Source organism: Apodemus sylvaticus, chromosome 1 (genome assembly GCF_947179515.1).
Source record: "Apodemus sylvaticus chromosome 1, mApoSyl1.1, whole genome shotgun sequence".
Taxonomy (NCBI): Eukaryota; Metazoa; Chordata; class Mammalia; order Rodentia; family Muridae; genus Apodemus; species Apodemus sylvaticus.
The window spans coordinates 175,129,652-175,155,353 of record NC_067472.1 but is presented as its reverse complement, the minus strand read 5'-3'; the positions used below and the strand labels follow the sequence as shown (position 1 = coordinate 175,155,353).

Here is a 25,702-nt window from a genome sequence, read left to right as displayed (position 1 = left end):
AGCGGCAGTGACTAAGACTGTGGTGGCAGTGTAGCAGAAGCGATGGTGGGGGCCAGTAGTGGCGGTGGTCACGGCAGGGATGTCTGCAGTCCTGTTCGTAGCAGTTGTAGGCAGGATCTCCTGGATGGCTTGCCAAAATGTTGGTTTTTCTACGCAGGTCTGTCTGCCTACACCATTGCACAGGTCACCTGTCTGCGGGGAATTCGGTGAAGATGTGGGCCACAAATGAGATACACCAGGCCAAACAGTTCCATGTGGGACTTTATTTAAGATGGGGAAAGGGGTAACGGGCGGGAAGAAGGAAGGAAAGAAAGAGAGAGAAAGAGAGTGGGGGAGAAACGCTGCCCAGTTATATGCGGGTGATGACGTAAATTACAGGTAAAGGTGGGTCATTGAATTTTGGGTATATGGCAGCTGTTGCCTTGGCAACAGGCCTATAGTTTTAATTGTTGCCTGTATGACATCACAGGCCTTGCAGGTCTTGGTACCAACAGTTATAATTATAGAGTAGTGTCTTAGGGTTTTACTGCTGTGAATAGACTCCATGCCAAGGCAACTCTTATAAGGGACAATATTTAATTGGGGCTGGCTTACAGGTTCAGAGGTTCAGTCCATTAATGCCAAGGCTGGAGCATAGCAGTGTCCAGGCAGGCATGGTGCAGATGGAGCTGAGAGTTCTACATCTTCATCTGAAGGCTGCTAGCAGAATACTAGCTTCCAGGCAGCTAGGGAGAAGGTCTTAAAGCCCACACCCACAGTGACACACCTACCCCAGCAAGGCCACACCTACTCCAGCAGAGCCACACCTTCTAATAGTGCCACTCCCTGGACCAAGCATATACAAAATATAACAAATAGTAATAGAATATCAAACAGTAGAATTTGGGGGAAATTTTCCAAGCAACAATCATTCTATTCTAGTTTTCCATGCAACAATAAAGCTTAGAAATGCCTTTACAAAGCATATGTGACTATGAAGATAGACTCTGTAGCTAAAAGACCTAGAATCTAGTGTGGTCTCTGACTGAGATAGTATATAGGTCAGCAGGTCATAAAGTGTATGTGACATCTACTCTGAGGATGGGGTCTGTTAACTGGGAGCTAAAGACTGGGGAAGGAGAGTCTGGTAACTGCTAGGGTCAAAAAAAAAAAATCCAAAGCAATGACAGTCTAGCAAAGCAATATCTTTATTTGAATTAGGCAGCAAAAACTCATCAGGCAGGGACAACAGCACAGACTCCGGGAGCTGACTGCATCTTCAAACATTTATCTTGTAACTATTTAAGCAGACGAGAAAAATTTACTGCACTCTGGTTTCTACTGATCAATCTTGGACACAGAACAGAGTGGGGAGCTGAACTGAGATCACGAGACACAATATCATGGAGTTTTGAAGCCGGAATCTGCTAATCTAGCCTAGTCCTGGAAGCTTCTAGCCTCTGTGCAATCTTTTCTGGGCCTAGCCTTTTTTCAGCCTCTGAGACTTGCTGCTGAATAAGCCCACCGTGTTTGCTCTTTCTGAACTCTCACTAACTGGTTCAACTCAGCTGTCTGGCTTCAACTCCTCTCCAAGCTGACTGATTCAAACTGCTTCTCTCAGTTCTGACCAAAGTGCTCTGCTTGGCTTCACACTAAGTTTGGCAATATGTTCTAATCTGGCTTCTTCTCATTCTCTGGCTGTAACTGCCTCTGTTGTCCTACACTAAACTCACAAACTCACTGCTTCCTTCTCCCAACTAACTTTTTGGGATTAAAGGTGTGTACTAAGGGTGTGCCTGTAGTCCAGCCAGAGTAGCCTGGTTGCTGGATTAAAATCACTCTACAGAAATACACAAACATCTGTGCCAAGTCACAATTACATATTCCCACTAATCCCGATTCAGGGATAGGTGTCTTCCTTAGGAACATGTCTTTGTGGTATACTTCTGTTCCAATTCAACTGTGACAGGTTGACTTGTCTAGTAGAAGACCAGATCTTTTGGATTCAGACTCCATCTTGGAGAACTTGACCGAAGATTGAACTCAAGATAACTAACAAACAGGCACCTAGCACCAGCTTCCAGGTCATTCCCAAACAAATCTATATCTCCAGGTTACAGGCCTGCCTCTGGCACGTCACCTCCTAACAACCACCAATCAGGAGAAAAGCAGATGTTAAGTTTATGATTTGGTTTCCATAATGGCCCCGCAATCAAATGTTGTGTCAGGCTAGAAACTCCTTGCTTGTTTGCTTGCTTCAATAAATGCTTGCCTGAAACCAGGCTGGGGCTTCACCTTCCCATCTTGCTGTGTCAGGGTTGACAGGGAGCCCAAGCTGGAGTTTATAATGAAGAGACCCTAGTGAGGTTACATCATAATTGGCTCCTTGGTGGTCTTTTGTGGTTCAGGAAGTTTTCTGGGCACAATGTTAGCATTTGTTTAAACTTGCTAGACAGGATGTCTTTTACCCAGGTACTTGTCTCTTTCTGCCATACAGGGTGTCAGTTACCCAGGGAGGTCTTGGGAACTTAAGCTTTATTTGACCCCTATTCACAATGGAAGTTTTATTCAAAATGGCTTCAGTTTGGTTCCATCTTACAAACATTTCGGGTGAGGTGTGCCTCTAAAGAAAGCAAAAAGGTCATTAACAACCTCCACTATCAGCTTTCTGGGTGGAATGCAGGTATTTTGTTTTATCTCCACCACTGGGGAGACACTACTGAATGTTTAACATTCCTGACTTCCCTAGGGATCTGTGGGCAAAAAGACCTTTGTGTCCCAACAATGTTTTTATACTTTTGCTTCTTTGAGATAAGGTCTCACTCAGTGGTCCATAGTCAAATGGAACTTTTGATTCTTCTGGCTCAGCCTCCCTAATTCAAGAACTGACTATATATGTGTCTTAATGTACCCCAGCATTTCCCATTTCAAAGAGAGTCTGTGCCCATTTTTTATCATGAAAGCAAGACTTATTATTGCTGTATAACAGTAGAGTCCATCCCATAATGTGTTCTTCCTTTGACTAACATGGTATAGCACAGCAAATGCCTTTATGGTAAGCCACTTACATCCTGGAAATAAAGACTTCATTTATAATTGTTTTACATGCTGAACATTCTTTTTTTAGTATTTTGTTAAAGATTTATACATTCAGGGTCAATTCTCTGTAGCTTTCTTTTCCTGTCTGGCTTTGGGCCAGATAGTGAACTCAGGGAATGAATTGAAAGGTACTTAGCTTTCAGTTGTTTGTAAGAGCTTGTAGAAGGTCTCTTAAGTCTTCCTTAAAAACGTGATAAGATTTTACCATATAGTTAGTTGTAGGAGGGTTTTGATGATAGATTCCATCTTTTCATTGGGTATGTTTTTCTAATGAGAATTTCTAATTTTTCTTGATTGAGTTACAGTAGAAATCTGTTGATCACATCTAGGTTATTTAGTGTGCTGTAGTTCTGTTCTCTTCTAATCTATTCTGCTTCTGTAATGCATTCATTTTTGTTGTAGTGGGACTGGAGAGTCGGCCTAGGCTTTCTCACATGCTAGACAAGCATTCTATGGCTAAGCCTTTTCACCTTCCTTCCTTCCTTCCTTTCTTCCTTCCTTCCTTCCTTCCTTCCTTCCTTCCTTCCTTCCTTCCTTCCTTCCTTCCTTCTCTTTCTTTCTTTCTTTCTTTCTTTCTTTCTTTCTTTCTTTCTTTCTTTCTTTCTTTCTTTCTTTCTTTCTTTCTTTCAAGATTTATTTATTTTATTTATATGGGCACACTGTAGCTATCTTTAGACACACCAGATGAGAGCATGGAATCCCATTACAAATGGTTGTGAGACACCATGTGGTTGTTGGGAATTGAACTCAGGACCTCTGGAAGAGCAGTCAGTGCTCTTAACTGCTGAGCTGTCTCTCCAACCCTTCTCTTCCTCCTCCTTCCTTCCTTCCTTCCTTTCTTCCTTCTTTCCTTCCTTCCTTCCTCTCTGTCTCTGTCTCTCACTTTCCTTCTTTCTTTCTTTCTTTCTTTCTTTCTTTCTTTCTTTCTTTCTTTCTTTCTTTCTTTCTTTCTTTCTTTCTTTCTTTCTTTCTTTCTTTCTTTCTTTCTTTCTTTCAAACTGGGGTTTCTGTCTGTCCTGGAACTTGCTATGTAGATCTGGCTGTCTAGAACTTCAATATCTGCCTCCCTTCCAGAGTTCTGGGATTATAGTTTCATACTACTTAGACTAGCTTTGGTTTTGTTTGTTTGTTTGTTGTTGTTCTGTTTTAAACATTTTTAGGTGTATTTATTTCATCTTCAGTCCCCCAGCCTTTTAATTTTTAAAACATGTTTTAATTTTGAGACAAGAGCTTGTTAATTTGTCCTGGATGGCCTTGAACCCAGTCTCATTCAAGTAGCCCTCTTGTGTTTTGAACTTTTTAAATGTTTCATTATTATTACTTTTATGTGTAAGGGTGTTTTGCCTGTTTATGTCTGCGTACCATTTGCATGCAGTGATCTTGGACACCAGAAAAGGGTGTTTGAATTCTGTGGGACTGGAGTTAGACAGTTGTGAGCTGTGCTGTGGATGGAACCCTGGCCCTCTGGAAGAGCAACCAATACTTTTAACCTCGGAGCTATGCTGCCAGACCCCATTCCTTGAACGTTCAGTCTTCCCAATACAGCCTCCCAGTGCTGGGATTACAGGACTAAACCACCACACCTAGCTGTCCTCTCACGTCTGAATTTAGTTGAGTCTCCTCTCCTTGTATAAGTCAAATTTTCAGTCATGTTTAGCTTAAAAAAATCAACTTTAAGGACTTGGATAGATCATTCAGAGATTGCTGTTCTTCCATATGCTGGAGTGTTTAGTTCTCAGTACTCAAAACAGCCTGCCACTGTGGCTGCGGGGGATATGTTATTCTACACATACAAATACAAAAATCTTTTAAAAAACTCAACTTTTGGGTTTTAAACATCATTAGTGCTGTTTCTGGATTTTTTTTTCCCTGAGGGGTTTATTATTGTTGGATTAGGTATTTCACAAACTGCTGATCTAATCTCTACTATTTTTTCTAAATTCCATTTCTCCTCCCCACCCCCTTTTTTTCTCTCTTGGCTGGTTTCACTTATTGACAGTCTGATGTAACCCAGGCTAGTCTTGAACTGCTGCTAATCCTCCCAGCCCTACCTCTTTAGTGTCAGTATGAAGGCTTTGCCTACAATACCAGGTGTGGCACGTGCTACTATTGTTGAGCAATCCTAGGTTGCTTTACTGAAATTGTTGATCCTTAGAGGACCTCAGGACCTGTTTTAATGGGACTTTGGGTGCGCTGATCCAGCTGAGGCAAAGATCACTCGTTGGACATTGTGTAACGAGTTATGCTAATACTAGAGACCCTGTGACCAGGAGGCAAGGCAAGGAGCATAAGAAGCAAGGGCAAGTTCTTAAATGCACCGGCCCTGTCTTTTTTCTTTTTGTTTTTTTGAACTGGGCTTTCTTCCTAAGGGAGCTGCGTCCATCACTCAGACCTCCTCGCTAGCCAATCAGAGTATTAGGCGTGCTGTCCAATCAGGATCTCTGGCAGGCGGCGGGGAGGCGGGTTTTCTTTGCAGTGTTGTGTGTGGGTTCTCAGTGGCGGACGGGGTACGAGTGGGCCCCGCTTTTAGCACTGGTACGACGCGCTCTGAGGAGAGCGTGGGCGAGCTCGGAACCTGCGCCATGGTGAGCGAGGGGCCGCTGTCCCCAGAGGGGGGGGTTGGGGCGGCGGCTGAGCCTCGGGAGCCGGGGTGACAGGCACTCTTTGGGACTGGGGCGGGGCTGACATCCCGCGAAGCCACCTAGGCCGGGGACCAGCGGCTTCTGGGCAGCCCCGCCTCTCGGCCGCTTCTGCGCAGAGCAAGGAGGCTCCGCCCAGCGCTGGGGACGCTGGGGTTGGTGACGTCGCAGCTGTGCGAGCCCTCGGAGCCTATGTTCTTTTTGTCCGGAGGGAGGGCCAGTTGCTAAGTGAAGGTAGTCTATAGTTTCTTCGAGTTATAGAAGTTCTGATATTTATGTTTCCTGCTAATGTGTAGGATCCGATTTAAGTTAGTTTTGCGAAAGTTGTAAAGTCTACCCAATATTTTGTTTATATACGTGTTTGTGTTACTGGTTTGTTAAACTACTTACGACATTTTTTGGGTTTGCTTCTGGCTTTCTAAATTGTTATTTCTTATTTTTGAAATACTGTACTACTTTGATTATTGCAGCGTTATTGGAAGTCTTAAAGTCACGTAGTGTACTGTTAATGCTTCAGTATTGTGTTAACTTTTTTCTTTTTCTTTTTTGAGACAGGATCTCGTGTTTCCCAGGTTGGCCTCAAACTTTCTCTTAGCTGAGGAAGACCTTGAACTTCTGATCCCGCTACCTAAACCCACCTCCAGAGTGCTGGGATTAAGGGTGTGTGACTATATGTCCCCTTTTGTGTGTGTGTGTGTGTGTGTTATGTTTTTCTAGGAAAGGAACCAAGACTTTGTGGTAGTAGTCAAGAATTGTACCCGATTCTGAGTATCTATCGTCAGATAATGTTTAGATCAACTTTCTGTTATTTTTAGCATAAATTGTGCGAATTTATACTGGGATGTGTTGAATTTGTAGATCAAAATGATAACTCATAACTTTGAGGCTTCTTTCCAAAACCATGGAAATCTCTCCACTTACTAAGTTCCCTGATTGTTTTTACATTAGAAATATATAGTTTTTGTGTACAGACATTAATTACATTAATATGCAAATATGTCTCACCTTATCTTTGCAATGTAAGCTGTGTGGCAGCTTTAATTTTACATCCAAACGTTCTTCTGTTGATACACATACAGTTTGTATATTAATCTTGCAGTTCTGCAAGTTCCGAGTTTCCTGAATTCTTGTTGGTTCTTCTTAGTCAACTTTACTGTTTTCAGTTTTTGGTTTTTTTTTGTTTTTTTTTTTTAACATTTTTCAGTAATACTTTTCCATTTTTGGCAATATAAGGTTTTTTTTTCCTTTCTATTTTTTTTTTGTATGATGACATGGTTCTTCTGTCAGTTTGGTGGATTACATTTTTAAATTTTTATTGATGGAAATTAGAACAGCTGCTTGCACAGCGCTCGGCGTGGGTTCTACCGTGCAGCTTTGTCCACAGTCTGTTTTGAAGTTCGAACTGACTTTCTGTATCTGCAGTGCTTCCAGCATGATTTGCTTTGTACTTTGGTTTCAGATTGGCTTTTATTCTGCAGCCCAGGCTGGCTTCAAACTCACAGCAGTGTGGTTTCAGCGCGCCAAGTGCTGGGATTGCAGGCATGTGTAACCACACCGCCTCATTTTAATTAGTTTAGAAATACACTTGAAACTTTGGATTACTAATGTTTGCTGAGAGGTTTTGCATTGGGCATTCTTTAGTTACTATTGTTCTTTTCTTTTTTTTTAGCGCCTGTGTTGTTTTCGTGTTATGGTAATGTTGTCTCAATTTTTGAACCAGGATTTGTTTGCCAGTTTAGAGGCTGTTTTACTGAATTAATGTCATATCTTAATTCTTAAAAAGTTGGTGATTGAAATAATTTGAATCTCGTCTTTTTGTTTGTTTGTTTGTTTGTTTGTTTATTTTTGAGTTAGTGATTTCGTTTCTTTAGCTCATATAGGCCTGTTCGTACTGGCCATCTCTCTGCCTTTCAGAGAATTTGTTCATTTCTTCTAAGTTACTAAACATGTGGCCTGGAGTTGTTCATACTATGCCTTTATGGTTCTTTTAATGTTCGTGCTAATGATGGCCCTGTATAATCCTCTCATCCAAGTACGGAGCAGGCACAATCCTGCCTAGTTTGCGGATCAGCTAGAGCCTGAGCGCTGTGCTCTCTCAGGGTGGGATGGCTGTAGGCTGTCCTGTAATCTGACCAGTCATCTCTCTAAGACCACGGCTGTAGACTAAACAGTTTTGAAAAGCGAAGCTTTAGAGTGATTGGTTGTCTCCTGATGCCTGTTTGCACTGTTATTCTCTAATTGTTATTTTCCCCGTGCTTGATTTATTTCTCCTTTCTCTGGCTTCCTATTACGGAACGACTTATTTTTCAGCTATCTTCCTTTATAGTATAGGCATTTATTATTTTAGGCTCTCCGGAATATAGTTTGTGCTTGGTGGCATAAGTTTTTGTAAGATGAACTTTTGATTCTGTTGAAATATTTCATTTCTCTCTCCTTTACTATGTGTTACTTAAAACTTTGATTTAGTATCCAGCTTTTCCAGTGTGCTGCCTTGAGTTTAGGGATTCTCAGTGCCTCATCGTAAAGGTGCCAAAATTAAGAGTCTCTGTCTCTCTCCCCCTTTCTGTCTCTCTCCCTCTCCCTCTCATTCTCCCTTTCCATCTCCCTCTCCCCCTCCCCCTTTCTCTAGGGTGCAAGTGTCAGGGTGACTACTCCAGGATTTATAATAACTTTTTAAATTATTTTATTATTTAATTTAAGTGCATTGGTGCTTTGCCTATATGTATTCCTGGGAGGGTGTCCGATCCCCTAGAGGTGGAATTACAGTTATGAGCTGCCAAGTAGGCATTAGGGATTGAACCAGGTTCCTGTGGAAGAACCAGGCTAGTACTCTTAAAAGCTGAGCCATCTTTTTAGCGTTAGGATTTTTCATAAGTTTATGGTGATACCTCAATATATATCCTGTTTCCGGATCAGTCAGGAAGATGCAGAACGGTTCAACACTTAGTGTCTTGTGCTTCCTTACATTATCATAAATGTCCAGGACAAGCCTGATGATACACAGCAGGAGAAAAATAACTACAGAGAGCTGCTCCCATTACCAGCCTCGAACGCTGATCTAAATCAGTTTCCCTAGTTAACTTAGAGACACTTAGGACTTTCAAGGGAAAAGGAGAGTCAAGGAATCAACAGTGTTTGAGAAAAACTATCATTTTGGTCTTCCAGCTGGTGTTATGTTTAATTCTGACTATTCAGTTTGTCATGGTTTCTTCAGGAGAAACCACTGATCCATTGATAGTCTTTTGGTAATGGTGGTACTGTTTGGGAGTGGGGCTGTTAAGACAGGGTCTCTGTAGACCGTGCTGGCTTTGGACTTAAATTTGCCTGCCTCTGCAGGTGTGTGCCAGTGTACCTGGGTTTAATTTTTTGTTTTTTTAAAACATGCTAAATTAGGGCTGGAGAGATGGCTCAATGGTTAAGAGCACTGACTGCTCTTCTAGAGGTCCTGAGTTCAATTCCCAGCAACCACATGGTGGTTCACAACCATCTGTAATGGGATCTGATGCTCTCTTCTGGTGTGTCTGAAGACAGCCGCAGTGTACTCATATACATGAAATAAATAAATAAATAAACAGATAAATAAATCTTTAAAAAAGCATGCAAAATTAGGAGCCCTAGACAAAACTAGTGACAGATGGGCAGTCTGTTTAATTGCAGTTTAACTCACTTAAGAAATGAAAGAGATTAACCAGTTTTGGCAACTATCAGGATTGTTACTAAATTCTTAGTTTCCTTTCTGATGCTGTGGTAAAATACCCTGATAAAAGCAACTTTAGGGAATGAAAGGCTTAGTCTGCTAACAGTTGCAGGTAGCAATCTCTTGAGGGGAAAGCAGGACGAGAACTTCAAGCAGAGGGAGGATGAATATATTCATGTTTACTTGTGCTCAACCCCTTCTCTACACTTATGAGGTCTTGAAACTCCTGCCTAGGAGTTGGTGCCACCTACTGTGGATGGGTCTTCCTGCCTCGGATAATATAATCAAGACAGTTGTCCATAGGTGCACCCAAATGTGAACCTGATCTAGATTGTCCCCTCATTGTGACTCTAAAGAGGTGCTCTGTCGAATTGTCTCTTAAGACTAACTATTATTAAACAGTTACTTTCCCAAACCAAAACCTAGTGTAATACTAAAATAATACTAAATGAAATTGTTAGTCACAGTTATAGTAATTTAGGCATCAGAGGCCAATGTTTCCTAAATGCAGAATTAACCATGCTTCATGAGGTGATAGCTCTGGGATTGAGTGAAAATGGCCAGAAAGAAAATTAAAATTAGAAGATAATGAATTATTTCAAATACTTCAAACATTAAAATATTTTATAGAGTACTTAACAGTAGGGAAGCAGACTTTGGGTCAGACTCGATTTTGGAAAAAAACTGTGCTGCTTAAGTCTGACGACCTGAGTTCTAACCACTGGAACTCACATGAAAAACAGATGGAGTGCATGTGTATAATCACACATGATGAGATGGTAGAGACAGAAGAGTCCTCTGGAGCGGGTCTGGAATATTCAGTGCAGTAGCAAAAAATGAGAGATCCTGTCTTAAATTGGGAAGTAAGGTCCACCATTGAGTGTTGTCTTGATATCCACATCCATACGATGTTAATGTGTCCATTTCTGTGACAGTAGCATCTGGAACTTAATGGCATGTGATCTGGAAAGTGTCTATAGCACCAAAAAGTTAAGCAAGGGCCTCCCTACCCATAACACCAGTCATAGCCAATAAGCAAGAATTAGGAAAGTTAGCTCTAAGTCTCCAAAAGAGTCATTCTTCCAAAATTTAGTGATATCATAAATGTTTTCAGCCTTTTATCTGTATCTTTAACAAAAATCATGTTAAAAAGTGGACCATAACATGACTCTTACAAAGAGATAAGGAGCGTGACAGTAGCAACTGGAAAGATGGGAAGAATTGTAGGTATCTAGCTCTGAGGTTGTAACAGGGGTTTCATAACTTGAAGTAGGTGATATCCGTGGTTGTGGCATAATTTAAAGCTTCCTGAAGCAGGTTTAGGATAAGTTTCTTGAAATGACATCAAGGGAATAAGATGGTGGGCCTTGTGCAATTATAGAACTCAGAAGGTAAAAGTGTAGAAACACTTGGAGTTGCGGGTGTCTAGGGTGAGTTTTACTTTGGCCCTGTTGGAAAAGGAAATGAAATCTCTAAGAGGCTTACATCAGTAGGTTTCTTCAGTTTCTGGGGTGAAAAAGCTTTAACTGTAGACAGATCAGTCATGGTCATAGGTTATTTCTTAATTCTTTTGTGGCTGGAAATCTTCAGGATATCTTTTAGGTCTGGGAAGACTCTTTGTGCCTACTGCAAGAAGATCATTAGTAGGGGAATCAGTGCCTTAGAAGGGGAAATCTAAATGTCCCTATGAGACTAGCCAATGTGAGATAAGAGGTCTGTTAATAGAGCTTAATAAATCACTGGATTTATTACTAAAAGAGGTTATTTCTATATGAAAAAATTAAGAAAGAAAGGTTTTCATCCCTGGCAAAGATGTAGGTGTCCCATATGCCCTGAGGCAAGACACTCCAGGTGAGTGAATATTTGGGTTAAGTGGTCCTGCCATTTAAAGCCAAATAAGAACTGAATCTGGGTAGATTCAGAGACAGAAAGCATCCTTAAAGTCTAAATGATAACGCTAGATGGTATTTAGAGTATATTTCCTCTTACAGTATAGTGATTCAGAACTGTGAACAGGATGGGTTCTCTAATTGCACAGTTTTATTTATAATTCTTAGGTTTTGGAATGTTCTTTAGGATCCATCTGGTTCTTACTGCCAACATGTGTCATATGGGCCATAATGGTTACAATCGTGTCAACAAAAAGTTGTAAACCCTTCTAAGTTTTAGGTTTTATTTGGGCCTTTTTAAAAAAGTTGTTAAGTCTTTAATGGTCATTGTGACAGAAGGGACTGTTAGCATCTTAGATTAGAGATACCTCACACTTGAAGGGGAACTTGTTATAAGATGTAGGAGTGCATAGTAGAGGTAAGGGAGACTGGGGCTCTAGACATTCCTGGGCTTTTGTAGAGTAGGGTCTCAGATGTGGTAAATGGCCCTGCCATAGATGGGCCTGGAGGTTGAGTGAAATGTCTTACTTAGGAAGGGAATTGGGCAGCCAAGTATGACCAAAAAGGAATGGATGAAAGCTGTTTATCACAGTTGTTGAAAGAGGTTTATAGTATGCTGGTTGATGTTTGCCATTAGTGCTAGGTAGGACGATTAAGGAAGATAAAGGACCAGTATGTCAAATTAGAAAGGTAATCAGGGAGGAGAATGTAGTATAGCCATAACCCTTGACATTTACTAGATTGTCTGAGGCTTGTGCATAGAGTACCAAGGAAAACTTGAGCCGAATAACCCCAGGGTCATGTCTTCCCAAGGGAAGTAATCCCTTAATGTACAGGACCAAAGATAGGTCATTGTCAGTTTTCATGTTTGACCCTAGCATGAGATTTTTAGATACAAGATGGTAGATGGTGGATTCTAGTGGCCCTGCAGTTTGTAATTTAGATTGGTCTCCTGGGAGGTTTATGATAGCTGGGGTGATTTGTGCTCTCACAGCTGAAATGCTGTGATTGACTACAGGGATAATCAGAGTGCTTGATTTGTCCCAAAGATAAGTTATTTCCCTTAGACTGAATGGGGTGCATTTAGATGGAATGCATGGACTTCCTGAAATCCACAGGGAATGGGAAGTTGCCAGAGTAATCCCTTTAATCTCCTGGTTTGGTTTTTCTAGCTCTTGAGTCCTCTTAATTATTAAATACAGTCTTAAAGGCTGTAACTAGAAGGTAGTAGGAAAGGAGTTTGGGGTCCCTGTTCTGATTTTTGAAACTTTTGTTGAATATCTGAAGAGGTTTTATAAAATGCACAGGTAGGTTTCCTTTAGCCAGGTTAATGCATTGGTGGCATATGATTTCAGCCAACCTGTGTTAAAATGAAAAAGAACAGGGTTCTTGGAAGGCTCCTTTGTTATGTTCTGTAACATGGCATCGTTAATGTAATTGATAGCAGCCTTTTTCTTTCTAAGAAACAGGAATCATATTCCTAAGGGTTCTTTCCCCCCATTGTCTCCCATGTGGGAGTCCTGATACAACTGTTATCAGGATTATAACTGTGGCTCTCATCGGCTCAGCTCCCTACTAAAGACTAGGTGTGGAGCCTCTTTGTGTGCACATAGCAAATGGCTAGAGGGATAGAGACAGGTACTGGAGAAAGGGTTCATTGCCTAGGAACAGTGGCTACTCCTCCAAAGGACCCAGGTTCTATTGCCAGCACCCACATGGAAGCTCATGACTGTTTATGATTCCAGTCCAAGGGGATCTAGTGGCCACTATGGTCTTCATGAGCACCAGGTATGCATATGGTGCACAGACATAAATGCAGGCAAACACCTACAAATAATTTAAAAATAAAATTATGTAAATGTATTGGCCAAATTAGGTCAAAAGACTACAATTAGATCTTTGAATTCCTTAATGAAGGGAGAGGGGATTCCTGGGCAAAATGATCACAGTTGTTAGATTTGGGACAGTTCAGATAGGGAAAGAGACATGTATCTGGCTAGCCACCTCACAAATAATATATAGATTTGTGGGTTTTTATTTGTTTGCCTTTTGGTTTGGTTTGGTTTGGTTTGGTTTTTAAGACAGGGTCTTACCATTTAGTTCTCTCCTAGAACTTGCTAAGTTGACCAGGTTGGCCTCAGATTCAGAGATGGGCCTGATTCTACCTCCTGAGTACTGGGCATGCCCTATCATACCCAGCATGAGGAAAATTTTCTGAAGGTCGGAGTGTAGTTTTTACTTGCTTCCTGAATTCTTTGTGTCAAACTCCTGGGTGAACAAGGGTGTGAAAGTAGAGTGTATCTGGATAAGGGGGAAGAGTTATAGGAGACTTATAGGTAGAGAGCAAAGGAGTTTAGAGAACAGGAGAAAGGAAGTCCCTTAAAATTATAGACTACAGCAGTTAGCGATTTTCCACACCCCCACCACACCCCATGACCTTCAGATAGCAACAAAAAATTCCTTTGGCCTGTGTCTATCAGTTTTGAATGGGAAGCATCTTTCTGCAAGGGTCCAAAAGGAGTTCCTTTGCCTATCCTCTGATGGGAGACAAAAAACTAGAGTCATCTAAACCATTTAGCTGATCATTGTAAAACCAGTGGTAAGTCATCAAAATGCTGGGCAGAACAACACCTGGAAGTCCGATGATAGTCATAGGGATTCTCAAAGACTGCACAGACAGGTTATTGAAATACTTCAAGGAAGCAGTAAGCCCCCAGAGAGAACTGCATGGATAGGAGAGTGAAAGATGACTTGGTTTTATATGACATGGTCCATATCTAATTTCAAGATAGATATGTGAATACCCTTTTTTCTTTCTTTTTTTTTTTAAATAAAGTTGGCTGTTTTTATGAAGTGCCACTAAATCTCCAAAATATGGAAATTTGCTTTTCTATCTGTTCCTTTGTGTTTACAGAGTAGTTGGAAAGTCTTTGCTGTGTGCTAGGCAAACCATCACTTTACTGTTTAGAAGACTGACAATTTCTAAGCACTTGGATTAGTAGATAGTTGAAAATTAATTACTGGTAACTGTAGTTTTTAATTTAAATTTATTTATATCCCAAACACTGCCCCTACCTTCTTCTCCCAGACTCCCTCATCCTCCTCCTTTTCCTCTGTGAGAATGCCCCCCCCCCCACCCACTGTGTACCCCAGCACATCAAGTCTCTGCAGGATGATGTACATCTATTTCTCCCCTGAGGCTAGACAAGGCAGCCCTATTGGTTACCACAATCGGGCTATAGCTTTAGGGAGAGCCTCTGTTTCAGTTGTTGGAGGACCCACATGGAGACTGAGATGTACATCTACATATATGCTGGGGCCTTTGCGAAGCAGCCATTGCTAATATGTATATTCTTTGGTTGGTGGCTAAGTCTTTGGGAGTTCCCAGGGATCCAAGTTAGTTGACTCCATTGGTCTTCCTGTGGGGTTCCCACCCCTTTCAGGGCTTTCAATCCTTCCTCCAGCTCTTCCATAACAGTCCCAGACCCAAACTTAGTCCTCTGTCTAAGTTTGGCTGTGGGTATCTGTTTCAGTCAGCTGCTGGGTAGAGCCTCTCAGGACAGGTATGCTAGACTCCTGTCCACAAGCATGACAGAGTATCGTTAATAATGTCAAAGATTGGTGCTTGCCCATGGGAAGAGGTTTATGTTGAGCCACTTACTGGTCAGCCATTCCTTCAGTCTCTCCTCCATCTTTGTCTCAGCATTTCTTTTAGACAGGACAGATTTTGGCTTGAAGGTTTTGTGAGTATGTTGGTGTCCTTATCCCTTTACTGGGGGTCCTGCCTTGCTACAGAAGATGACCTCTTCAGGTTCCATGTTCCCACTGTTAGGCATCTATGCTAGGGTCATCCACTTTGACTTCTGAGAGCCTCTACCATCCCAGGTCTCTGGGACTTCCTAGAGACTCCCCCCCAAACCTCTACCCCCTACAGCTGAAGATTCCCCTGGCACTCTGGGCCTCTCTCCTGTTATAAGTCTGTTCTGTTCTTTCTTTTCTTTTCTTTTCTTTTCTTTTCTTTTCTTTTCTTTTCTTTTCTTTTCTTTTCTTTTCCTTTCCTTTCCTTTCCTTTCCTTTCCTTTCCTTTCTTTTCTTTTTTTCTTTTCTTTTCTTTCTTTGCTTTTTTCCCCTGTCTTTCTGTCTTTCTTCTTTCAAAAATTTCATGTGATTTTATAAAGGTCTAATCCAGAAGAGATGATATTTGATCACACTTTTCTTCCCTCTCCCACTTCTTCACAACCTTCTTCCTTCCTGAGTTGGAAGCCTTGCAGTAGAGTACAGCCTGGCTTTGAACTCCTGAATGCAAGTGATTTTTATATACTGGTCTCCCAAGTAGCTGAGACTATAAGCACATGGCAAGACTCCTGACAACATTGCATATAAAAACACATACCATCTAGTTGTTTCATTTTGCATTTCTATTTACTTAATGGATGTTGATTTTGTTGTTGTTAGGATCATCATTCATTCTTGCTGGATAAAGTCTGCATAGTATAAATTACTTTTGAGGCTTCTAAATATTTTCTCTTGGTGTAATCAGTTCCCCACTTAATAAGTGACAATATGGGAGAAATGTTGTCTTCCAGAGAAACTCAGTAGCCTCACTGCCCACATCACTGGGGGTGGTGGGGAATTTTCTTGGTACTGCTAAATGTATAGAACATTCAGAAAGATAACAGTTCAGAAAATTGCCTTGTTTATATAGTCATTTAGAATAAGAGAATTGCTGTTACCATTTATGTTAGTGAGATGTCTCCCAAAATCTTAGGTTCCCCAGTACCAGAAAAAGCCCATTCTTTGTGTGTAGAATGTATAAGTAAAAGCAACCACTTGACTGCTAATGCTGCCTCTTTCCTGTATATCATTCAGCAGAATTCTGTTATTATAGGTACTCGAAATCCACTCTAGAAAGAAAAAATGGGCTGGCCTAGCAGCACATTTATCTCCCAGGCACAGTCATGAGGATTCCTACTATGTTCCTTCTTTTTTCTTTCTTTCTTTTTTCTGTCCATGGAGTCAGGGTCTGACCTTGTGGTCCTGGCTGTTCTAGAACTCTCTGTTGCTGTCTTTTTAATATCTCAGGGCTAGCCCTAGAATTTTCATTTCATTAAGTAAATTACTGACTACCACAAAATTGTATGGACATCTTATCAAATGAGTATAAAATCTCTAGATTGGCTAGTCTCAACTGTTCTCTCCTGTATATATTTGGGATATTTTAGGAGTTTTTGGCCTTTGAGGATGTGGCTGTGGAGTTCAGCCAGGAAGAATGGGTATTGCTGGATCCTTCTCAGAAGAAACTCTACAGAGATGTGATGCTGGAAACCTGTAATAACCTTACTTCTATAGGTAAGAATGCCACCATTTATTTTGTACAAGAAAAAATGTTCTTTGGTTCTGTGATTTGGAAAGGGAAGAACTCAATAAACAGAATGGGACTAGTGTATGTCAAACCAAGAAACTTATTTTTCTGTTATTTCTAATAATTTTTGATGGGGGGTTAAATCTCAATTTTAGGTATCAAATGGGAAGACAAGAACATTGAAGAGCAGTACAAACATACCTGGAGATACCGAAGGTAATTTTCATATACATGTAGAAGAAAATTTTCCTTGAGAAACTTTTAAATATCTTGTGAAAAGTTACAAGCAGACAACCAAAGAGAGTTGGAGGGATGGCTCAGTTTTTAAGGACACCAGCTATTCTTCAAGAGGAGCTGGTTTCTAGTCACCACACCTGCCTGATGGCTCACAACCATCTATATCTCCATTTCCAGGGCATCCAGTGCTCTCATCTGGCCTCTGCAGTTACCGTGCATGGGTATGATGTACAGACATACATATGGGCAAAAGACCTGTGCATATAAAAAGTGATACAATTAAAAAAGACTTTACAATGTATTTATCATTAGAAGGATTTCATCAAAAATCTACACTTCAGTGTATCTATTTGAAAACACAGTTTACTTAGACAGCACCTTATGACTAGGGAGATGATGATGATGATGATGATATGTGTGTGTGTGTGAGATTTATTTACTTATGTATTTTATATATATGGGTATATGGGTCTGCAGGTATATCTACACACCAGAAGAGAGCATTAAATTCCATGGGACTAAAGTGATAGGTGGTGAGCCACCATGTGGTTGCTAGAAATTGGACTCAGGACCTGGAAGAGCAGCCAGTGCTCTTAACTGCTGGGCCATGGCTCCAGCCTGTATGGGGGCTGTTAGCAGCTGTTGGGAGGCTGTTGTAGAATCATTAGTTCTTTTCATTTGAGACTATTCAGGTGGCATAAGCATATAGTTTCTTTACATTTTATGAATAGTCTAAGTATAACACCTACTAGTAAGCAGGCAATTATTAGGAAGCAGCTGTTGCTAATGTTTATACTTTTTTTTTACAGAAGTTGCATGATAGATGCAATTTTTGAGCACAAAGAAGATGGTCAATTTCAAGAAACCTTTACCTGGATTCCAAATTTCCGTAGGAGTACTAACATTTCTACTGGAGTAAAACCATTTGAATGTGGTCTGTGTGGAAAAGTTTTCACGTGTCATTCATCCATTAATGAACACATCATGTCTCACTTAGGGGACAAGCCATCTGAACACAAATACGGTAAGAAGCAATATAAATATAAGCAATGCAAAAAAAAAAAATCCTTGAACTCACAAATATTTAATGATACTTTATAAAAATGAAATGTTCTCAAAATCTTTTTATTTTCCAGGTTTATGTGGAATACAGCAACAAAGTCAGAGTGTTGAAAAATCCTATAAAGAGTGTGGAATGGCCTCTGTTTGCCACTGTTCAGTTTCTGTAGATGGAAAAACCAACAGTAAAGATAAATGTTATAAATGTGAACGATCCAGTAAAGCTCTGAGTTCTTCCAGTTCCCTTCAGAGTCAGAAAACAGTTTATACTGCAGGAAGAACCTATGAATGTGAACAATGTGGAAAATCCTTTAGACATGAGAGTTCATTTCTACTTCACCAATTAACTCACATTGGAGGGAAATCCTATGAATGTAAACAGTGCGGGAAGGTCTTCAGATGTCACAGTTATCTTCAATTACATGAAAACTTTCATATTGAAGAAAACCCCTACGAATGTAAACAATGTGGGAAAACCCTCTGTTCTCCCAGTTCCCTTCGAGTTCATGAAAGGATTCACAATGGAGGAAAACTTTATGCTTGTAAGTGGTGTGATAAAGCTTACAAATGTCAAAGTTACCTTCGAATACATGAAAGAACTCACACTGGAGAAAGTTGCTATGATTGTAAACAGTGTGGTAAAGCTTTCAGAAGTCACTGTTCCCTACAAAGACATAAAATAGCTCATCCTCAGAAAAAACCTTATGCATGTAAACAATGTGGTAAGTCCTTCACTTATCCATATTTACTTCAAACACATGAGAGATTTCACACCAGAGAGAAACCATATAAATGTAGGATATGTAGTAAAGCTTTTCTTTGTTCCCCCTTTCTTCAAAGACACAAAAGAACTCATACTTGGGGAAAACCCTATAAATGTAAACAGTGTGGTAGAACATTCAGAAGTCACAGTTGCCTTCGATTGCATGCAACGGCTCATACTGTAGAAGAATCTTACACGTGTAAGATATGTAGTAAAGCTTTTCTATGTCCCCCTTTCCTTCAAAGACATGAAAAAACACACACTGAGGAAAAGCCCTTTGAATGTAAGCAATGTAGTAAAATCTTCAGAGATTGGAGTTCCTTCCATGTTCATGAAAGATCTCATACTATAGAAAAGCCCTATAAATGTAGAATATGTAGTAAAGCCTTCTTTTATTCCTCTTCCCTGGAAAGACATAAAAAGATTCACACTAGGAAAAAATACTATCCATGTAAATATGCATGTGAACAGTGTGGTCAGTCCTTTATTTTTCCCTGTTTACTTGAAAAGCATTTAAGAACTCACACTGGTGAAAAACCCTATGAATGTAAACAGTGTGGTAAAACATTTAGGAGTCTCGCTTATGCTCGCAAACATAAAAGGACTCACACTGAAGAAAGACAGTATGTATGTAAACAGTGTGGTAAAAGTCTCAGTTGTCCTGCTACTCTTCAGTTACATGAACTGACTCATACTGGAGAAAAACTCTATGCATGTCAACAGTTTGATAAAACTGTCAGAAGATTCAGTTATTTTCAAGTACATGAAAGGGCTTATACTGAAGAAAAAGCTTACAAATGTAAGCAATGTGATAAAATTCTCAGTTGTTCCAATTCTCTTCAGCTACATGAAAGAATCCATACTGGAGAGAAACCACATGAATGTAAACAATGTGGTAAAGCCTTCACAGCTCTCAGCAATCTTCAAGTACATGAACTGTCTCACACTCACGAAAAATCCTATGGATGGAAGCAACATGGTAAAGTTTTTAGTCTAAGTAATCTTATCCAGGAAAGAAAGAAAGCTGAAGCAAATCTCTGTGAATGTAAACAGTGTGGTAAGTCCTTTGTTTCTCGATATTTACTTCAAATGCATGAAAGGTCTCATTCTGCAGAGAAACGCTATGAATGTAAGGTATGTGGTAAAAGCTTCATTTATCCCTCATTTCTTCAAAGACACGAAAGAACGCATACTGGAGAGAAACCTTATGAATGCAAACAATGTGGTAAGGCCTTCAGAGTTCAGAGCTCCCTTCGATTACATGAAAGAACTCATTCTGAGGAAAAACCTTATGAATGTAAAAACTGTGGTAAAGCCTTCTGGCGGCTCCCTTCTCTTCAAGTACATGAAAGAATCCATACAGGAGAAAAACCTTTTGAGTGTAAGCAATGTGATAAAACCTTCAGATGTCACAGTTCCCTTCAAAGACATGAAAGAACTCATAGTCATGAAAAACCATATGAATGTACACAGTGTGGTAAGGGCTTTAGATGTCACCGGTCCCTTCAAAGACATGGAAAAACCCATCCTGGAGAAATAGCCCAGGAATCTGGACAGTGAGCAAAAATTTTTATACTTTCCAATTTCTAGTGTTTGAAAGTTACTCCTGGGAAGAAACTCTGGTGGTATAAAACAAGTGGTGGTGATGGTGTTTTAAATCAGACTTACTGAAGAAAGATCTATAATAATTAGTGAATTAAGATGTTCAGTTCAAGCCCGGCATGGTGATAAATGCCTTTAATCCTAGCACTAGGGAGGCAAAGGTAGACAGATCTCTTGTTCAGGGCCAGTCTACTCTTCAGAGCAAGGTAGAGAACAACCAGGGCTACAAGGAGAAATCCTGTCTCAAAAACCAAAAGATGTTCAGTTCCATTTGAAGACTTGAACATCTCCAGAATACCTTTTTAATAAATATAATGTGAGGATACCAAATTTTTCATATATCCTCTTGAATACAGGCATATAATGCAAATAGAGGTAGCCCTTATAAGAATAAATGTTGGATTGAATATAGTTTGCAAAGTAAAGTTTGTAAAACACTGAAAGTCATGAAGAAGACTATTGTAAGCAAACCATATGTATTTTGAAATCCTTATGCAAATTAACCTATAATTCTCAGATTTTTGTAACATGAGTTAGTTATAAGGTTAGGAATATGCTGTGTTTGATTTGCAATTACTGGTGATCATAGAAGGACTGGTGGTGTAGCCCTGTAGTGCTAGTTACTCAGGTAGCTGGTGGAGGAGAATTGAAAGCTCAGGACCTGCCCATGCAATGTAAGCCCCACTTTGCAATCAAAAGCTAAAGAGTACTGGGTATGTTGCTACTTAGCTGGTAAGCACGAAACTGTAAACTCAATTTCCAGTACTCTTACTAAAAGAATAAGGATCCCAAGAGATTGGGATTTCCATTTCTTTTAGACATACATTAAAATGAAAGTTATTAAGCATTCAAGAATAGAGTTTGTGATAGATACGTTGTTGGACAATTTTATAACTGAAGATCATTATGTCTTCTGTTATGTTTCATGGTGCTCTGATAAGATGTTCAACAAAAACAAGCTAGAAAGGGTTTCTTTTGGCTTAGAGGTTATGTTGTATCAGTTTGACATGACACAGAAGTTAGAGCAGGAGTAGCTTGTGACAGCTTGCCACTCTGCATCTGTAGTAAAGAAACAGCAATGAGTGGCCATGATCACCTTATACAATCTGGAATCCAAATCCTAGGAATAACGACACCTCCTTCACAGTGGGTCCTCCTGTCTCAGTTTAAATCCCTTACAGCCAGACCCTGAGGCTCATCTCCCAGGGGATTCTAGATCTTCTAAAGATGATATCAACTATCACAAATATATTACATATTGCTCCAAACATAGGATGTATGTTGTTTTACTGCTTATTTTAGGCAAGACTAAGTACTTATTTAGGAAACTGAAAATATTTGGTGTAAATATGTGAAAGGATAATGATATAAAGATATAAGTGCTACACTTAACCAAGGCCCCATATTTTAAGTGGAGTCTTCTGGACGAGATTGTGCTCTGGCTTGTCAGTTTTTGTTTAGTCCATGTTAAGGACATTACACTAAGATTATTACTAGTAACTTTATAAACACTTTAGACTTAGATTTTATTGTCTGTAAAATATTTTCCTTAGATTGGTTCAAAACTTTTTCACTTTGCAAAAGTAAAAAAATTTGATACTTTTTTCTAGACACTAGTGTGCAAGTAAGAATTTAGTATACCTTGGCCTATATTGTATTAGAAAACTTGATTTTAAAAATTTCTAACTTATCAAAATGTATTTTATAAAGTTTTTTAAGTGTATTTTGGTTTGGGATTATACAATAGTTTCTAAAATGGTTCTAAATGTACTTTTGCCGTTTTGTACTAATTTATGTGATGGGCACTCAGCATTCATGATTCAACTCTGGACAACTTGGTTCTCTATATTTTGCATTCTAAAATTCACTTAAAGTAAGTGAAGTTTTTTTTTTTGTTTTTTTGTTTTTTTTTTTTTTTTTTTTTGAGACAAGGTAGCTCTGACCTAGAACTCAGTATATAGACCAGGCTGACCTTGAATTCAGAGATTCACCTGCCTTGGCCTCCTGAGTTGCTAGGATTAAAGGCAAGTGCCACATTCAGGTAAAATTTGTATGTAAAAATAAGTCTCCTATCTCATTAGTATGAAAATTTTCTTTCATCTTTAATAAATAGTAAAATTATGTTTACTAGAGAATTTTTAAAATAGATTTATTTTTAAGAGTGTTTTAACTTACAGTCATTCTGTGTCTGTGTGTGTAAAAGAGAAGCAATATAACCAGAAGCTGATTCATGCAGTATGAAGAGTGGCCAAATAAAATTTTGCTTTTGTCTGTTGATACCTGGAGGTTCTATTTTCTTCTGTTGATAGGTCAGAGTATAGAGAGGGATTAAAGATCAGGGTTTGGATTAGAGGAATAGAAATTGAGTTTAAGGTAAGATTTAGGATTTTTAACTGTTAAGGATTATGGTAAATAATGGTGGTTAGGCTAGAGGTCGGGTACTAGGGTTAGGAGTTAAAGTTTTAGATTTACATTTAGATTTTACATTAGGGATTAATGTTTGGTATATGGTTAAGAGTAGTGTTAAGTGTGGCTGAATATGAGGTGCTAGGTTGCGTATCATTAGGGTTTAGATTGAGATCAGGGAGTATTGGTTGAGTTTGGGGTAGTGATAATATCAGCTGTGGTTAGAATAGGATTAAGGATAGACTTCTGGTAATTTAGTGGGTAAGATTAGGATTAGGGTTAGCATTTGGAATGTTAGATGTTTAATGTTATCGTTAGAATAAGAGATTAGGATTAAAGGTTTCTGTGAAGCAGCAACACATTCTGTCTTCCAAACAAGCCCTTTGTTTTAGGGTTTTATTTTTGTGAAGAGGCACCATGACCATGACAACTCTTAAAAAGGAAAACATTAAATTAGTGGTGGCTTATATTTCTGAGGATTAGTCTGTTATTGCCATGGCTAGAAGCATGGTGACATGCAGGCAGACATGGCGCTGGAGAGGTTCTGAGAGTTCTACATCTTGATCCACAGGCAGCAGAAAGCGACAGATACTAAGCCTTCCTTGAGCTGTGAGACCTCAAGGCCTGACCTCAGTTACACATTTCTTCCAACAACACTACAGCTACTCCAACAAGGCTACACCTCCCAGTAGTTCCACTCCCTATGAGCATATGGGGCCATTTTCATTCAAACTGTCACACCTTATGTTTAGAGATTTCTATATGAAAAGAAGTGTGTTATAGAGGTTGGAAAAAAATTCAGATTATCTGGTAGATTGTAGAGGGTGGTTTTTTTTCCCCGAGTACTCTAGATGCTTCCAATGAATAATATTGCCTCAAAACTTAGTATCTTAGAAGTATATTTTCCTTAGGGCTTCTTAGGTCTGTAGCTATGGTAGGAAGAGGTCTGGATTAAGGGGGTGTTTCAGAGGTCTAAAAACAGTTTCTGCTTCATATGAGATGAATCTCATTTATGATGGCAGCAACACATTGTGCTTTTTAAGCATATTACATAGTGGTTAAAAAACGCTAGCCTGCCCATAACAGTGATCAGTTGTCCTATCATGTTCTTTTTCTGTCCCACTACAGTGCCTCTATTCTTCTGTTTCTCTGTGTTCCATCATAAAACTCATCTGTTGTCACAATATTCTGTCATATGTTGTTCTGATCCATCAAGCTGTAACAGTTCCAATACCAGTGTCCAGTTTGTCTATTCTGTATCAGCTAAAGTGCCCAATTGTTCTATCAGTATCCCACTCTTTCAACACAGTCTTCCTTTGCATCATCTCAGTGTGCCTCTGCCTCATCACCTGGTTCCTCTGCATTGTCTCAAGGGTCCACTGTGTCTCTCTTCTGTACCATTATAAAGCTCCAGTACTCCTGAACCGTATATAGTCGCCCAGTAACAGTGCTATACTGTGGCATTATGATTATCTTTTTGGTTTTTGTTTTCATTTTTAATCACTGTGCTCTTCTGTATCATCACAATATACCACTGTGGTATCTCAGCATTACTCATTGCATCATAGTCTCCATTCTATAGCAATATGCTGCTGTCCATCATGAGTGCTGTTCCATCCTATATCATCATCCTATATTCATTTTCTTATCACAGTGCACCACAACACCTATCACAGTATCTCACGTTGTTTCTGCCCTTGAAATACTTCTGATATGTAGTACAGATTTTTGGTACAGAATTTGATCTGTAGACCAAGCTGGCCTCAAACTCTTCCTGCCTCCTAATGCTGGCATTAAAGGGGTCAGCCACCCTGTCTGGCCCACTGTTTTTTTTTTTTTTTTTTTGGTGAGTTCTTTCCTGTCCTATTATAATGGTTCATTGTCCCATCACAGTGTGTTCTACTGTCCAACTACTCACAGGATTTTTATTTATTTATTGCCATACATTTAGAAGTCTCGTCACAATGCGCCTCTCCTACCCTAATGTTCTCTGTCATATCACAGTGCTGCACTGTCATTACAGTCCTCCATTGGCCTGTCAGTGTTTTACTGTTCAGAGTGATTTTCTTTTTTTATTGCAGTACACAATAAATGTGTACCTACCCACCTCAGTTACAGTTCTCATCACAATTCTCTATTGTATTGCAAATCTCAATATTTCTTTGTCCTATAATGTCAGAATTTCTCTCACCTTTGTATTCATCACAACAGCCCAGTGTCCCATCACAGTGTTAAATTGATCTAAATTAGTTGCTAAAGCTACTCAACAAGACTCATGTTCTATCCCAATGTTTCTCTGCCCCATATTTTCTTTTGTCCCATTATGATACTCATGTGATTTGTTAAAATCTCTAATGCCTCTACCACAGCACGCCACTCATTGTATCCCATTACAATGTTCATCTGTCCGGTCACAATGTCCCCTTATCCCATCATAATGTTCTTATGTTCCATCAGATTGTTCCAGTATCCCATCTCAATCCTATAGCAATGTTCCACTGCCTGATCACTTTCCTCTACCTATTAAAATTCTCCAATGAATCTGTCATGGTGCTCTACTTGCTAGGACAGTATTCCATTCTCCAGTCACAATACTCAGTCCCATCATAATGTAGCACTGGGTTTACTGGGTAGCATGGCTACTTAGGAGCCTTACCACTGAAGCTCAAGAAAACACACAAGCCCCTTTCCTACAATAGGCAGGGCCTGTAGATAAACTTATTAAGTCTAAGAAGATCTCTGAAGGGAAGCAGGCAGACACACTGAGAACTGATACTGGGTCTCCATGAATCTTGAGTTGGTAACACACTGTCTAATCCCTGAGAGAGTAATAGAAACACCACGGGAAGTGGTGCTCTGCATACATGGAACTTGCAGGACTGGAAGAGGCCAAAAGGGACTTCTGGGGAAATCTATCAGGAAAGAATTTCTGGGGGAATCTATCAGGAAAGAATTTCCAATATTCCCCAC

At 39.8% G+C, this 25,702-nt stretch overlaps 1 protein-coding gene across 3 annotated transcripts in view; it reads left to right on the top strand.

The window, feature by feature from the left end:
* Window positions 1–22,603, top strand: part of LOC127670645 (zinc finger protein 709-like) — a 32,513-nt gene extending 9,910 nt beyond the window's left edge. The window contains exons 1-6 of one of the 3 annotated variants that reach the window (XM_052165105.1): window positions 5,376–5,663; window positions 6,273–6,377; window positions 16,526–16,652; window positions 16,821–16,881; window positions 17,712–17,926; window positions 18,039–22,603. In XM_052165105.1, the coding sequence (XP_052021065.1) occupies window positions 5,391–5,663; window positions 6,273–6,377; window positions 16,526–16,652; window positions 16,821–16,881; window positions 17,712–17,926; window positions 18,039–20,284 (3,027 nt within the window). In that variant the 5' untranslated portion in view covers window positions 5,376–5,390 and the 3' untranslated portion in view covers window positions 20,285–22,603. Of the gene's footprint in view, window positions 1–5,375; window positions 5,664–6,272; window positions 6,378–16,525; window positions 16,653–16,820; window positions 16,882–17,711; window positions 17,927–18,038 lie in introns of those variants that run through there. The other 2 variants (XM_052165107.1, XM_052165108.1) reach the window with 2 other exon arrangements.
* Window positions 22,604–25,702: the final 3,099 nt, after the last annotated feature.